This window comes from Cucurbita moschata, unplaced genomic scaffold (genome assembly GCF_002738365.1).
Source record: "Cucurbita moschata cultivar Rifu unplaced genomic scaffold, Cmos_1.0 Cmo_Scf00005, whole genome shotgun sequence".
NCBI lineage: Eukaryota > Viridiplantae > Streptophyta > Magnoliopsida > Cucurbitales > Cucurbitaceae > Cucurbita > Cucurbita moschata.
In genome coordinates, this window is record NW_019268521.1 from 5,494,153 (window position 1) to 5,507,093 (window position 12,941).

The 12,941-nt window shown below is 35.1% G+C and overlaps 1 protein-coding gene and 1 pseudogene across 1 annotated transcript; one reads left to right on the forward strand and one right to left on the reverse strand.

The window, feature by feature from the left end:
* Positions 1–4,566: 4,566 nt before the first annotated feature.
* Positions 4,567–7,082, reverse strand: LOC111442678 (annotated as a pseudogene).
* A 270-nt stretch (positions 7,083–7,352) lies between these two features.
* On the forward strand, positions 7,353–12,677 carry LOC111443238 (conserved oligomeric Golgi complex subunit 8-like). Its single transcript, XM_023080965.1, has 12 exons — positions 7,353–7,646; positions 7,830–7,982; positions 8,465–8,613; positions 9,319–9,396; positions 9,487–9,580; positions 9,665–9,739; positions 9,884–10,180; positions 10,503–10,570; positions 10,665–10,719; positions 10,859–10,997; positions 11,871–12,055; positions 12,144–12,677. The coding sequence occupies exons 1-12, from the start codon at positions 7,521–7,523 to the stop codon at positions 12,435–12,437; spliced, it is 1,713 nt and encodes a 570-aa protein (XP_022936733.1). The 5' UTR covers positions 7,353–7,520; the 3' UTR covers positions 12,438–12,677.
* Positions 12,678–12,941: the final 264 nt, after the last annotated feature.

Consider the following 12,941-nt stretch of genomic DNA (forward strand, 5'->3'; position numbering starts at 1 on the left):
TATATATATATATATATATATATATATATATATATATATATATATATATATATATATATATATATATATATATATATATATTATTGTTTATTTATTTATTTATTATGGAATTAATTAGCATTTTGGATTTTTCCCATGATGTGAAATATATAGTTTTTATTTTTGGTTTGCGTATGATTATATTACTTATTTTGCAAAATAACTATATAATAGGTATGATAGATGTTTGTTGATAGGGGGTCTATGAAATTACATCTTAAAGTAGGGATAAATTATGGGTTTTAAGGTAAAGTATAACCATTTTTATTTTATTTTCCAAAACTCCGAACGTATTTTTCATATAATTACAAAGATGCCCTTCTTGTTAATCTTTTTAGTATAAGTTAAGTACCAAAAATGAAATATCTAGAGAAAAAAAAGTACCAAAATGAAAATATATATAATTTAAAGGTAAAGATTTGAGTAGATATCACTTTATAATTTCATAGGTCTTTGGTATTGGATTAAGGATGGTTTTGAAATAATAAAAAAGTTAAAGGGATATATAAAATCTTTCCAAAGTTTAGAATCCATTTTTTTTTTTTTTTTTTGCTAAAAGAATAATACTATTTTATATAAATATTTAAACTTTTAAAATTGTTAATTAACTTTGTATAGTTGTGTCAAATAAATCTTTAAATTCTCAAATTTTTATATTTGTAATAATAAATGATATATATTGTGAACTCGTGAAAGTCAATTGGATTCCCTTCATTTTATTTTATTTTATTTTTCTCAATAACCTTATTAATAAAAAAAAATGTATTAATTTAAATCGAAACCGGAGACGTGGGGCCCAATAGTGTAAAGATATAAATATAATGAAAACCTGCCAAATAAAGGAGAAAAAAGTAATGGAATATTTTTAAAAATAATAATATAAAAATAATATAATAATTAGTTGTTTGATTAAGAGGGTTTTGAAGATTGACAAGTGTGAACACGGAATGGTAGAATATGGTTGTTTACGGCTTCCACTGAGGGCGGTCGTTGGTTGGAAGCGGTGACTTGGGATTGCCAACACGCGGTTTTTTACTTTTCTTTTTTTCTTTTTCATTTATTTTTTCTCTTAACAGTTCACTTATGATTTTAAAACATATCTGTTGTAACAATGCGTTATTGTCCACTTTGGACTGAGCATGTTAGACGAACACTCTCCATAATGGTACGATATTGTCCACTTTGGGCTTCCTTGCTTCCCCAAAAGGCCTCATACCACCGGAGTGAGTATTTCTTGATTATAAACCCATGATCATTCTCTAAATTAGCCGATACGAGACTTTCATCATCCAACACCTCTCCTCGAACAAAGTGTGCCTCCTCTTAATCGAGGACTCCTTTCGACTCCTTTGGAGTCTTAGTCATTTTTTTACTGAGGAGGCTTGACCCCTTTTCTTTTGGAGTCCTTTGTTCGATATTTGAGGATTTACTAATCTATTAGCACGACTAAGTTTAAGGCATAGTATCAACAATATGTAACAGATTGCGGACAATGGGTTAACTTAAACAGTTATAAATGGTATTAAAGTCCACCACATTATCTACAAACAATCGACACAGTCGAGTAGTTACTAGCATACGAATTGGAATTTAAGTTTGCAAAAATGATCAGATAGTACTCCACCAAATTTATTAAAAAGAGATTGTAAATCTTTTTAAGTTTGTAAATTTATTGCTATATTTTAATACAATGTCATGTGAGTCTTCAACTTTATCGTTTACTGTGACACTGGTTTGAAAATGTTATAAATCTTCGTATCTCTCACTCTCTTTAATTTTGTGTAATTTAATGTCAATAGAAATAATTAAATATAAAAATTCTGACTTTTTACCATCTGAAAGCATAGAAATATATACAATGCCCAAATTTCAATAATTATCTATGCAATTATGCAATTGGAACCAAATGTAGCATTCAACTGTAACACCATAACCTTCTTCGAGTTACAATTTTTGTTTCAAAGTTATCTACTCATCAATTCAAGTACTATTTTTCGTACAACATTTTAACAAAATTCAACTAAAAAAAGGAGTAATTAATTAAATTTTGAAATTTATGTTAGGTTTCTTCCAAAGTTTATTTTTTTATCAATGAAAAATGCCTACATTGACACTAGACACTATTATTATTATTATGCTATAAGAATGGAATTTATTTTATTATTTTCTGATGTGTCATCTAGTCATCTCATCCAGAGGAAAAGAAAAAAAGAAAAAAAAATCAATGTCAAAACTAATAAAAGAGCATTATCTCAACGATAATTTTTCTTCAGATTAGAGGTTCAAAATCTCATTGTTATGTTTCATCAGAAAATGAAATGCCCATACTATCTAATTTGGTACAAGATGAAAAATTACAGAGTACAAAAATGATACTATCTAATTTGGTACGAGATGAAAAATTACAGAGTACAAAAATGATACTATCTAATTTGGTACGCGATGAAAAATTAGAGTATAAAAATGATACTATCTAATTTGATACGAGATGAAAAATTAGAGTACAAAAATGATACTATATAATTTGATGGTGTGAGATGATACTATCTAATTTGATGGTGTGAGATCCTAAGCCACAAGGATTGTTTTTCATAATTTCTCTCTCTAACTCTTGGAAGGGAAGACTATATGACGGCTTAGTGGGCCATGCCTAGAAGAAGATTGAGCCACAAAGTTGAAAAAATTCAAACTTATACGCTACCTTTTGACTAATAGAGAGGCCGTGTGGTGTGGCACGCCCCCTTCCGATTAAAGTTTATAAAGACAAAGTGGAGATGGAAGCAAAACAATCAAACAAATCTCCTTTTCTCCCCTTAATTTCTCAATTTTCAATTATACACAAAAGCAGCGTAAAGCAAACGGTAATTGTGGGAACCTTTGAGCAATTGTGTGTAGAACAGACGAAATCATGAACACAATAATGATAATAATTGCAGAATCACACAAGGGACATGTGAAATCCGTTTCAAACAATCCCTCTAAAACCCACCGTTCACCTAATTCCCAATACCCTAAATAGTGTGAAATAAAATGATGAACTTAAAGCATTAATATGAACGAAACCCAGCCAATCACAAAGTCAAGGAATCTAATAATAGAGAGTGGGGGGTTAGGTTAGGTTAAATCCATTTCCCTCTCCCTTTCCCTTTCCCTTCCCCTTCCCCTCTCTCTCTCAACCAACTTGAATGAGCCGAATTTGAATAAAGAAGCATGGGAACGAACAATAATTTTACTCAAAATAAATAAATGAAGAAATAAAACTCACCATGATTTTCCCACCAAATTAATGAACGGTTGGGCCGAGTCCTATTTGAACCAGTCAACTTCCCACCAGTATGGCTGGCCGACTATCTTTGCGCGTCTGGTGGCAGTAACGGCTCTGCGAAGAACATGTGCTGTTGAAGACTTTCCTAGTCCGAATATGCGGTACAGAAGACAGAGAATATGATACTTTGGAGAGCTCCCCCTGAATAAGACCGCCAACAAAAGGAAACTGATTTATTTCTGCACAAAGAATATGTAGTTCCCAGTTTCATGTCTCAACTTATTAGAATCATTTTTACGATGAGGGTTGGCCAAGTCATAAATCATAGGCAAAAGAAGCTTCAAGGACCTCCATATCCCTGCATATCAAACAAATCTAGAACTTAACCCATTGCAAGTAATTACATTTGACGGATGGGGTTGCCTTTTTCTCCAAGCTTTATAACTAAATTCAAAGGAAATTACAGACGAAGGATATGGCGAGATGTCGAGAGAGGTTGTATATTGTTTCTTTTTCCAGATCCAGAAACTTGCATGTCCGAACCAATTGGCTCCACCATTCTGTGGGAATAGAGATATGTATTTTTGATCAATTTCGAAAGTAAAAAATGGAGCCAAGTCAATCAGGAATTTAACCTACTCTCAAACCTGTGTCCTGCGTCCTGACTAACGAGTCAAGTAAGAGATTTGCCCGCCCATTCCCGTTCACGTCATTTTTGTTTGGCTTTCATTTTGTTAAATTTCTCTTTCCCCTTCTCGAGAAAACGTTCATGCACAAAGTAGTCATTTGGATCATCACCACGAGACATGCAGTCCTGCATGATCCATGGTGAAAACTAAGTAATGGATAGATGAGGATTACAGTTCAAACATTTTTCCATTTGCAACAAAGTACAAGTTTGAATGATTAAACCATTTTTTAAAAAATCGGACCAAAAGAACCAGAGGAGAAATTCATAACTGGATGGACATAATGAATTTATAAAGTAAACAAAAACATAGCATATACTTCATAATCTCCTGTCGAGCAAGGGGTACTGTTATGGGCAGATTGAAATATTTTACAATTTGTTTATAGGAATATTAAGCGAACTTTTTTCCTTTTGGTAGGAATATTATGCAAAATTTTCAGTCCGTTGAAGTGTTAAAGGGTACGAAGTTGGCATTTAAGCATATCAATAAACTCATAATTATTTACCTTGCAAGGCTCTAGTGTGAATTCAAACTAACAGATTACCAGTCTGACAAATCAGCATTGCCACCCCCAGATTCAGCGCTTGAAGTTACTGGGTTTTCCAGAAATGACTTTCTCAAAATTCGCAAGTTTTTTCCAAAACCTGTAACAAAAAGAAAAAGTAATTACTTTACTTGCTATAAAGATTGGAGAAGTAAGAAATGCGAATATCCATGCATGAAAAGATGCAAACAGAAGTTCCTCATTATGCAGAAGATATTAAAGTCACAAACCAACAATGAGAAGGAGAAAGGGAAAGCTTTGAGATCTAAGCTTAAGAGCGTAATAAAGTTGAGATTCATAATTTGAAATTTTAAATGTCCTTTCATTTTCCTGGTGTCTTTGTACCAAAGCCAAGCTAAACAATGAAATAAGATTTTTTAGACTTGTGGGGTGAGATGGCTCATCTCCCAACTCTGTTATTTTTCTCAATATCTGTCAGACGCATTCGAGCATCAAAGTTAGCTCCACTGTCATTACTATTGCAATATTGAGGGAGATCAGAATTTTCAGAATCTGAATCTCTACGAGTGTCTTGTTTATTTGATGCTAAAGTTTCTCAAACAGATAGCTGCATCTCCCTCGTTCTTACTGTCAGACGAGTTCTGCACTCAAAAGGTTCATCATGGTCAGTTAGAAACCAACAAATATTCTGTATGTGCCATAAACGATCTCAACTAAGTTTTGCAACTACCGCAGCTTCAAAAGTGAATGTTAGAAGAAGATATTATTGACACTTATCTCAGATGAACAGACCTCGTATGAAAATCAAGGGGTTTTTTTTGGGTAAGAATTGAGCTTGCAAGGGGAAAATTGAAATGAGGCATTCAGAAGATGATTACTTGAAAGTTGTTCAGATCAAGAGAGCAGCAAGCTTATACTAATTCATTATTCCCCCTGAAAAGTTTTGGAACATTGATAAGCAATGTAATTGAAATTTCTTATTTTATTTTGTTTGTTTATTTACCGAAACACTGCTTGGAATCTCTTCCAATAACAGACGTGGATCATCCAATACATCATAACTGCTCCGATTTTTTTTTTCTTCAAAGCTGCCAGTTCTTTCTCATCATCTTCAGCTTCTTCTCCAAATGATAGTAAATTTAGTTTTCTACAGTATGCAAACATACCAAGCAACAGCGAAATCAGGGGTAACCAAGGTATGTATCTCCGAAGAGAGTTCTGAAATGTATGAACTCTAACTTCACAGCTTTCTTCTTAGTGTCCATGTTTTCAGAATCAACATCGATTCAAATGGATTCCAAAGTACCTTAAAGATTCTTTTTACATAATAGAAGCTTATAACATTAGGGAAACATGAAAGGACCATCAAAAGGAAAAGCTATTATGAAACTGCAACCTAGTTCAAAACTTCTATCATTAAATCCTACCTCAACTGATTTTATCTTGGGTGGATCCACAGGATCCCCATTGACCTAAAACAATCTATGAACTCTAGCATTACATTAGCAAGCAAGATCAAAATGGTTGCACAATAAGAATCATTGTTACCTTTCTTTAAATTGTATGCTTCATGTCAAGTTCATCACATCGACTCAAGGTTATAAAAAATTTACTTCCATTAGAATGAGTAAAACTCATGCTACCGAGCCCCGTGCTTGAATCTAAGCCATGAGTAAAACTCATCAAGGGAAATACCCCATATATACTTTCATCACCTGCGTGAAAATGCAGATTGCCGAAAAATAAGAAAAATAATGATGCATACGCACGATTTTGGAAATTCGGACATTGATGCCCGACATTTTGGCTCACGTTCCCTCTTCCCTGTTGTTATCTATTTTCCTAGCCCCCTCCTTCAGACAACGGACTAATTCCGTGCCTAATACCTTCCCACCTACATGGTAGCAAGGTAGTCTGGTCTGCTTGATTAGCTTCTCCAGTTCTCCTCCTATTGTTCTATCATGGTGTTCATAAACACTATAAAGACACCATCCCACAGTGTCTTAGGACAGCATAGCCAGTGACTACATGCCGCGAAGTAATATAACATTCTCGATAACTTAAGAACGCATTAAGCAGATAATAATATAACATTCTGGAAACGTCATTAGGCAGAGAATGATCGAGTGAACTTCATTAACTACCAATTCACTTGAACTCTCTTTAATTTCTCCATGCAAGAACTCAACGATCAGCTTCTCTAACAAATATCCACTACCAGTAGAATACAGAGCTTTACAAAAACACTAACCAATAAATGCAACCAGAATAGAAGCAAGACAGAAATGGATGGACCTGTGCCACTACCGGTAGGATCACAGCTCTGAACAATGAAATCCGGTACAATCCGGTGAATGGTGGTGTTATCGTAGTAGTCATCAAGACAAAGCCGAACGAAATTTCTGGCGGCTTTTGGAGCCTCGTTAGGCCAGCGCTCGATATCGAGCGATCCAACGTGGTATTCAACACGACCTTCCCCCTCGTCGGCGGCTCTAATACGTAAACTGCCGACATTATCACTCAATTATCAGAGAATCCATTCGCCGCTACGAGCGATACCTTCCGCTCAGTCGAAATATTCCCGCGGGGAAGAAGGAAGCGGGAGTGAATTTTTTTTTTTTTTGGGTGAAAAATTTGACTTCAGTCCGGTGAAAATTTCACTTAAATGCCGTCAATTATTATTCTTTTTTACCTAAGAGGGTGAAAAAACACTGTTTTGCTTAACTAGCCCTCTATTCCTAAAATTGCACTATCGGGTATGTTTAGACCGAAAAGTGAGTAAATAGACCATATTACCCCTTCAAAGAACAAAGAATTCTTTTGGAAAAGTAACGCTCTCTCTCAGTCGTCAAAAAAACTGAAGTCATTTCAGATCCAAATAGTAAAACGATAACCGGTTTCGCTAATGAGCGGGGACGGAGCTCATCGGCTCGACGGCAGATCTGTGACTCTACGTGATTTTCTGAACGCAAGTTTCTAGATCCGGGCTGTCGTACCAGTGACTACGGAGGTCCGGAAAATGGAGACCGAGAATGCGGAGGAGCTCGCATCGTCGACGGCTCCCACTCTCCTTCCACTCGCGTCTGCCGCGCAGCAGCCATATGTGTCGGAGCTCCTTTCTTTCACACTCGATCGTCTAAACAAGGTTATTTTTTAACATCTCTCACCTGTTGTCTTTTGCACTAGGAAATGGAGTGGTTGAATGCAATCTAGCTCAGAAATAACAATGTCTTGATTTTCTTCTGATTATTTAATTGATTGGTTTGAAGTTGAAATCAAGTGCCTCAGTGTCTACTCTGTAATTAGTGACATATCGCGTCATGTATAGGAACCGGAGCTTCTTCAGGTGGATGCGGAGCGAATTCGGAGGCAAATACAAGAGGTGGCAGTGGGCAACTACCGAGCTTTCATTGCCGCCGCCGATGCGTTGCTTGCAATTCGAGAAGAAGTATCTTCCATCGATAAGCATCTTGAAACTTTGGTAATTCCGAAGTCCTATTGCCTTTCCTTCATTTACTTGCATATGAGATCTTAATATTAGGGGAAAGTGTACTTTATGCCGATAATTGTTCAGATGATTATTGCTAATTGACTATTGACAGTGTGGTAGTTAATCAATTTCTGCATTGGACTTCACATGGCAATCAAATGTTTCAATAAATTTGAACTTCCTTGGCTTGATAGATTGTATACAAAGTGAAATCACTTCGGTTGTTTCATCTGTTAAGAGATAACCTCTCTGATGTTCCTCTTCTCATGCCTGTTTTATAACTATTATTGTCGGTATTATAATCGTTGTTCTTGCTATGATTAAAATTGTTTATTTACTACAACATTCTCGTTATTATTAGCTGTGGGAGGATAACACTTATGATGAGGCAGTAAAGTCAACGGATCATACTGTTCTTACATTTACACGTGTGACAATATTTGATATTGAGATATTAATTTCCTCTGTTATAGATATCTGAGATTCCAAATTTGACATCGGGTAGCACAGAGTTTATTGAATCTGCGGAACAGATTCTGGAGAAGAGGAAGATGAACCAGATATTGCTAACACATCACAGTACTCTGCTTGATTTACTTGAAATTCCTCAGCTTATGGATACGTATGTATTTCAATGTTTGACTATGCACTAAAAATTTTACCTTGTGTCAACCAAATATGTGATTAGATTAAATTAATGCATTTGTGCTGCTTTCTTGAATATATGAATATGTAAAGTACTTCAAACTGGTTTGTTCAAGACAATATGTTTCAGTGTAAGCTGCAATAAGCATATGTTCTTATTTTTGTTACAGTGTAAGCTAAAAATATGTTAAAGCACTTCCCTTTGCTGACTGCTAATATATAGTTAGTAGGAATATAATTTTTAAGCTATTGCTGGCATGTACCTTTCATTTACTTGGTGCTGTTGTACACGGAGCTGATATGTTTTGTTGTTGGTTTTATTTATTTTTTTTGTTTTACATTCTAAACCTATTTTAGCCCCAATTCTTATAAAAAAGCTCAATACATGTTCACCCTATATACTTTATGGAGCTGATTTTGGTCGGATAAGTTTTACTCTGCTCACGTGCTGAGTCAAGACACCCACTAGTCAAGGATTAATGTGCTTCCAGCCCCATTATAATTTTCTTTAGTTAACTGCTCTAGACTTGAAAGATTATAATTGTAAATATAATAAAGTAGCGCACGAGCTTGCTTCAGGAATTAATGATAGCATGAATTCAAAATCTTTTTCATATTATTTTGGTCCTATATTTTTAGAAGATTACAAAAGAGGTATTTGGTGATTCCGTTTCTTCTGCAGGTGTGTAAGAAATGGAAATTATGATGAAGCTCTTGACTTGGAAGCATTTGTCGCAAAACTTTCAACCATGCACCCTAAGTAAGTTTTTCACCTACTATTCACAAAGTGATTGTCTGTTTTGGAAGCTACTGTAAGAAGCATCTTAACTAGAATTTGTATTTCCCCTAGAGTACCAGTTATTCAAGCACTGGTGTCAGAAGTCAGGCAAACCACCCAATCTCTTCTTTCTCAACTTCTCCAAAAACTTCGCTCAAATATTCAGGTAACCTTCTTGAATTATGATTATGCTAGCACATGTCATAAAAATCATGATATAAAAATTATAATAATTTCTTAAATACTGCAGCTGCCTGAATGTCTCCGCATCATTGGATATCTACGTCGAATTGGAGTATTTAGTGAATATGAAATGCGTTTACAGGTAAAAGTCTTTCATTTGTTTTAAATCTAGTTTGCGTGTTGTCTATTCTCAACTTGAAAAATTATAAGAAGTTTTCTGTACTAGATTTTGTCATCTTCTTTTCAATGGAGTTAACTATATGGGATTCCACTAATCTTCTTTCAGTTTTTAAGATGCCGAGAGGCATGGCTTACTGGAATTCTCGAAGATCTTGACCAGAGAAATGCTTATGAATATTTGAAAGGAATGATCAATTGTCATAGGACACATCTTTTTGACGTTGTTAACCAATATCGAGCTATATTTGCTGATGATACGTCCGGAAATGAAGAAAACTATGACAGTGGGCTTCTTTTTAGTTGGTCTATGCATCAGATAACTTCTCACTTGAAGACACTCAAAATAATGCTCCCAAAGATAACAGAAGGTGGATCTCTATCAAATATATTGGAACAGTGCATGGTAAGAATCCCTTTTGCCCAATATTTGATTAATTTTATGAATAGTTATCGACTTATAGTTCTTGGAATCTTTTAAGAGTTTGAGGTTCAAAATAATGCGAAGCCTTTTGTGATTATCCTTTAGGTTTTGTTTTACTTGATTCGTTTTTATAGTTTTGCCTCCCTTTTTTGTGGGCTTTATTTTTATTTGTTCTTGTACTCTTTCAATTTTTTCCAGGAAGGTTCAGTTATTCGTTAGGTAAAAAAAAATATTCAATGTAAAAAAACAACTTGGAATTCCAGGTACTTAATTTGTTCTTAATTATTCATTGTGTTATTTGCAGTACTGTGCTATGGGGCTTGGCTGGGTTGGAATGGATTTTCGTGGTTTGCTTCCTCCACTTTTTGAAGAGTAAGGCAGCTATTATATTTTTGGTTTCTTGTTTTTCAAACTCAATATTAATGACATCATTTCTTTATAATTATGTAACTTAATTACTCTACAGGGCAGTTCTCAATTTATTTTCAAAAAATATGGGTACTGCAGTTGATAATTTTCAGGTAACCATCTGAAGCATGTTTTCTTCTAGACTGAAACTCCGCAATTCAATTTTTCTAAGGAAGACTGGTGATGTTGCTTGGCTGCAATCAATATCACTGTCATGACTCATGACTGACTGACCATGTATTGCCCATGCAGTTAGTTCTGGATTCCCATCGTTGGGTCCCACTACCAGCTGTTGGCTTTCCGGCAACTACTATTGGTGAGGAAAGTCAGGAAGACGTGACTCCACCTTCATATTTGATGGAACATCCACCTCTTGCTGTTTTTGTGAATGGTATGTCAGATATTTGCTTCATATACTGTGAAATAGTTTTTGAAGTTTTCCCAGAAACCTTGACAAGCGGTCACAAACACACACACGCACATATATCTTTGAAAATGAAACAACACTTTTCATTTATGAAGAAGGCAGACTACAAAGAGTAGACTGAAAAGAAACAAAGATACACACGATAAAGAAGTGCAGAATGCATAAATCTAATAAAAAGAGTTCCCCTGTTATAGTTGACTCCTGTACTGACTTTTGCTGCCATCTTGAAAATTTTGATAATATTGAGAAGAGCTCTCCAATTATGTTGCTATAGAATTATCTTTGTGCTTCTTAGAAATGGTGGAGTAAGCAATCAATTAGCCTGTTTGTATTGGAGGAGAATTAGTCTTTTGTACAAAGATTCATTTCTTGTTGAAGCAATTCCAGCTCTCCATCAAGCTGGGCTCTCCAAGCCAATAATTTATCAATTGAATCAATATTCGACTCCATAAAATAAGCTTTAAACGTAAGGCACAGAGGAATAAACCAGAAGAAATAATGCCTTTAAAGAGGAGAAATCATATTGAACTAAAATGAATATAAAAGTGGGAACAATGCAACTTTGTTCTGCTTTTGTATAACCTGATCCATGTTAGTATTTATGCTGCATGCTGATAGATTCGTTTGAAGCTGAAAAAAGAAATTAGATGTGGTTTGCTTGCCTTTTGTTGTTTTTCATGGTAATGCTAATAGTTTGCTACATGGCTTGGTACAACTAATTTATCCGACCATAGTTCAACCTATGAGTTTTAAGTAAGAAATTTGCATTAGAACTAGAAGTTTATTTTGTTGCAATATGTTAGGTCCGTTAACGACATCTCCTTTCGGTGGTATTAGGTGTATCGGCAGCTATGAACGAACTTCGCCATTGTGCCCCTTTGAGTTTGAAACATGTGATAGCTCAAGAACTAATAAAAGGATTGCAGGCTGTTTCGGATTCTTTATTGAGATACAACACAACTCACATGCTAAAAGATAATGAGTCTGGACTTTTCCTCCAGCTTTGCCGCGCATTCATAGAGGTGTTGTTTTCAGTTTTTTGCTTTGCCATTGTCATCTGAGATTTCCCTTCTACAAGACTCCTAGCTCATTTTGCACCATCTTCTGTAGGTTGCTTATCCCCATTGTGCTACTTGTTTTGGCCGCTGTTATCCGGGCGGGGCGATGATTATATTGGATGCGAAAAGTTTGTATGAAGGCATCGGCCGCCTATTGACCATCTCTTCCTCAAGAAACCTCCCAAAAACGGTCAGTAACGCCGAAGAGAATAACGTTACAGAAAATGGTGATATGCCTGCGCTGGACAATGGAGCTTCATCGGATGCTGATAAGGACCAGAAAAGCCCTTCCTTGCACAGTAATGAAAAACATAGCGAAGGTGAAGAAGCAGAGCAGAGCAATTAAATTCAACAACCTACACTTGATTTTGCAGCCCTACACTTGATTTTGCGTCTATTCTTTTAAACCTTCATTTGTAATTATTCTCTAGAATGAGTGACTGAGGCCCACCAAATTTTCAGTAAAAGTTAGCAGTTATATACAGTGTATGATATAGGAAATAGGGAGGGTTCATTTCCAAAAGGGAAAAGCTGAAAATAAGTGCTTGATTCTTGAATCGTCCTAGAAATGCTTTGTTTGATTGAATTGACCCATTATATTTCAAGATTTCATTTCGGGCGTCGTATTGTAGTAGCTCAAGTTCATCGTTAGTAGATATTGTTTGTTTTGATTCGTTATGTATCCCTGTTAGTTTTACGATTTTGAAACATGTCTGCTAGTGAGAGGTTTCTATACTCTAGCAAGAAATGATCCGTTTGATGTACTATTTCTTCGTAACATTCTCAAATAAATGGTGTCAAAATTCATAAATTTCAAAAAAAAAAAAAAAAAATCTAATGTCATTTGTCG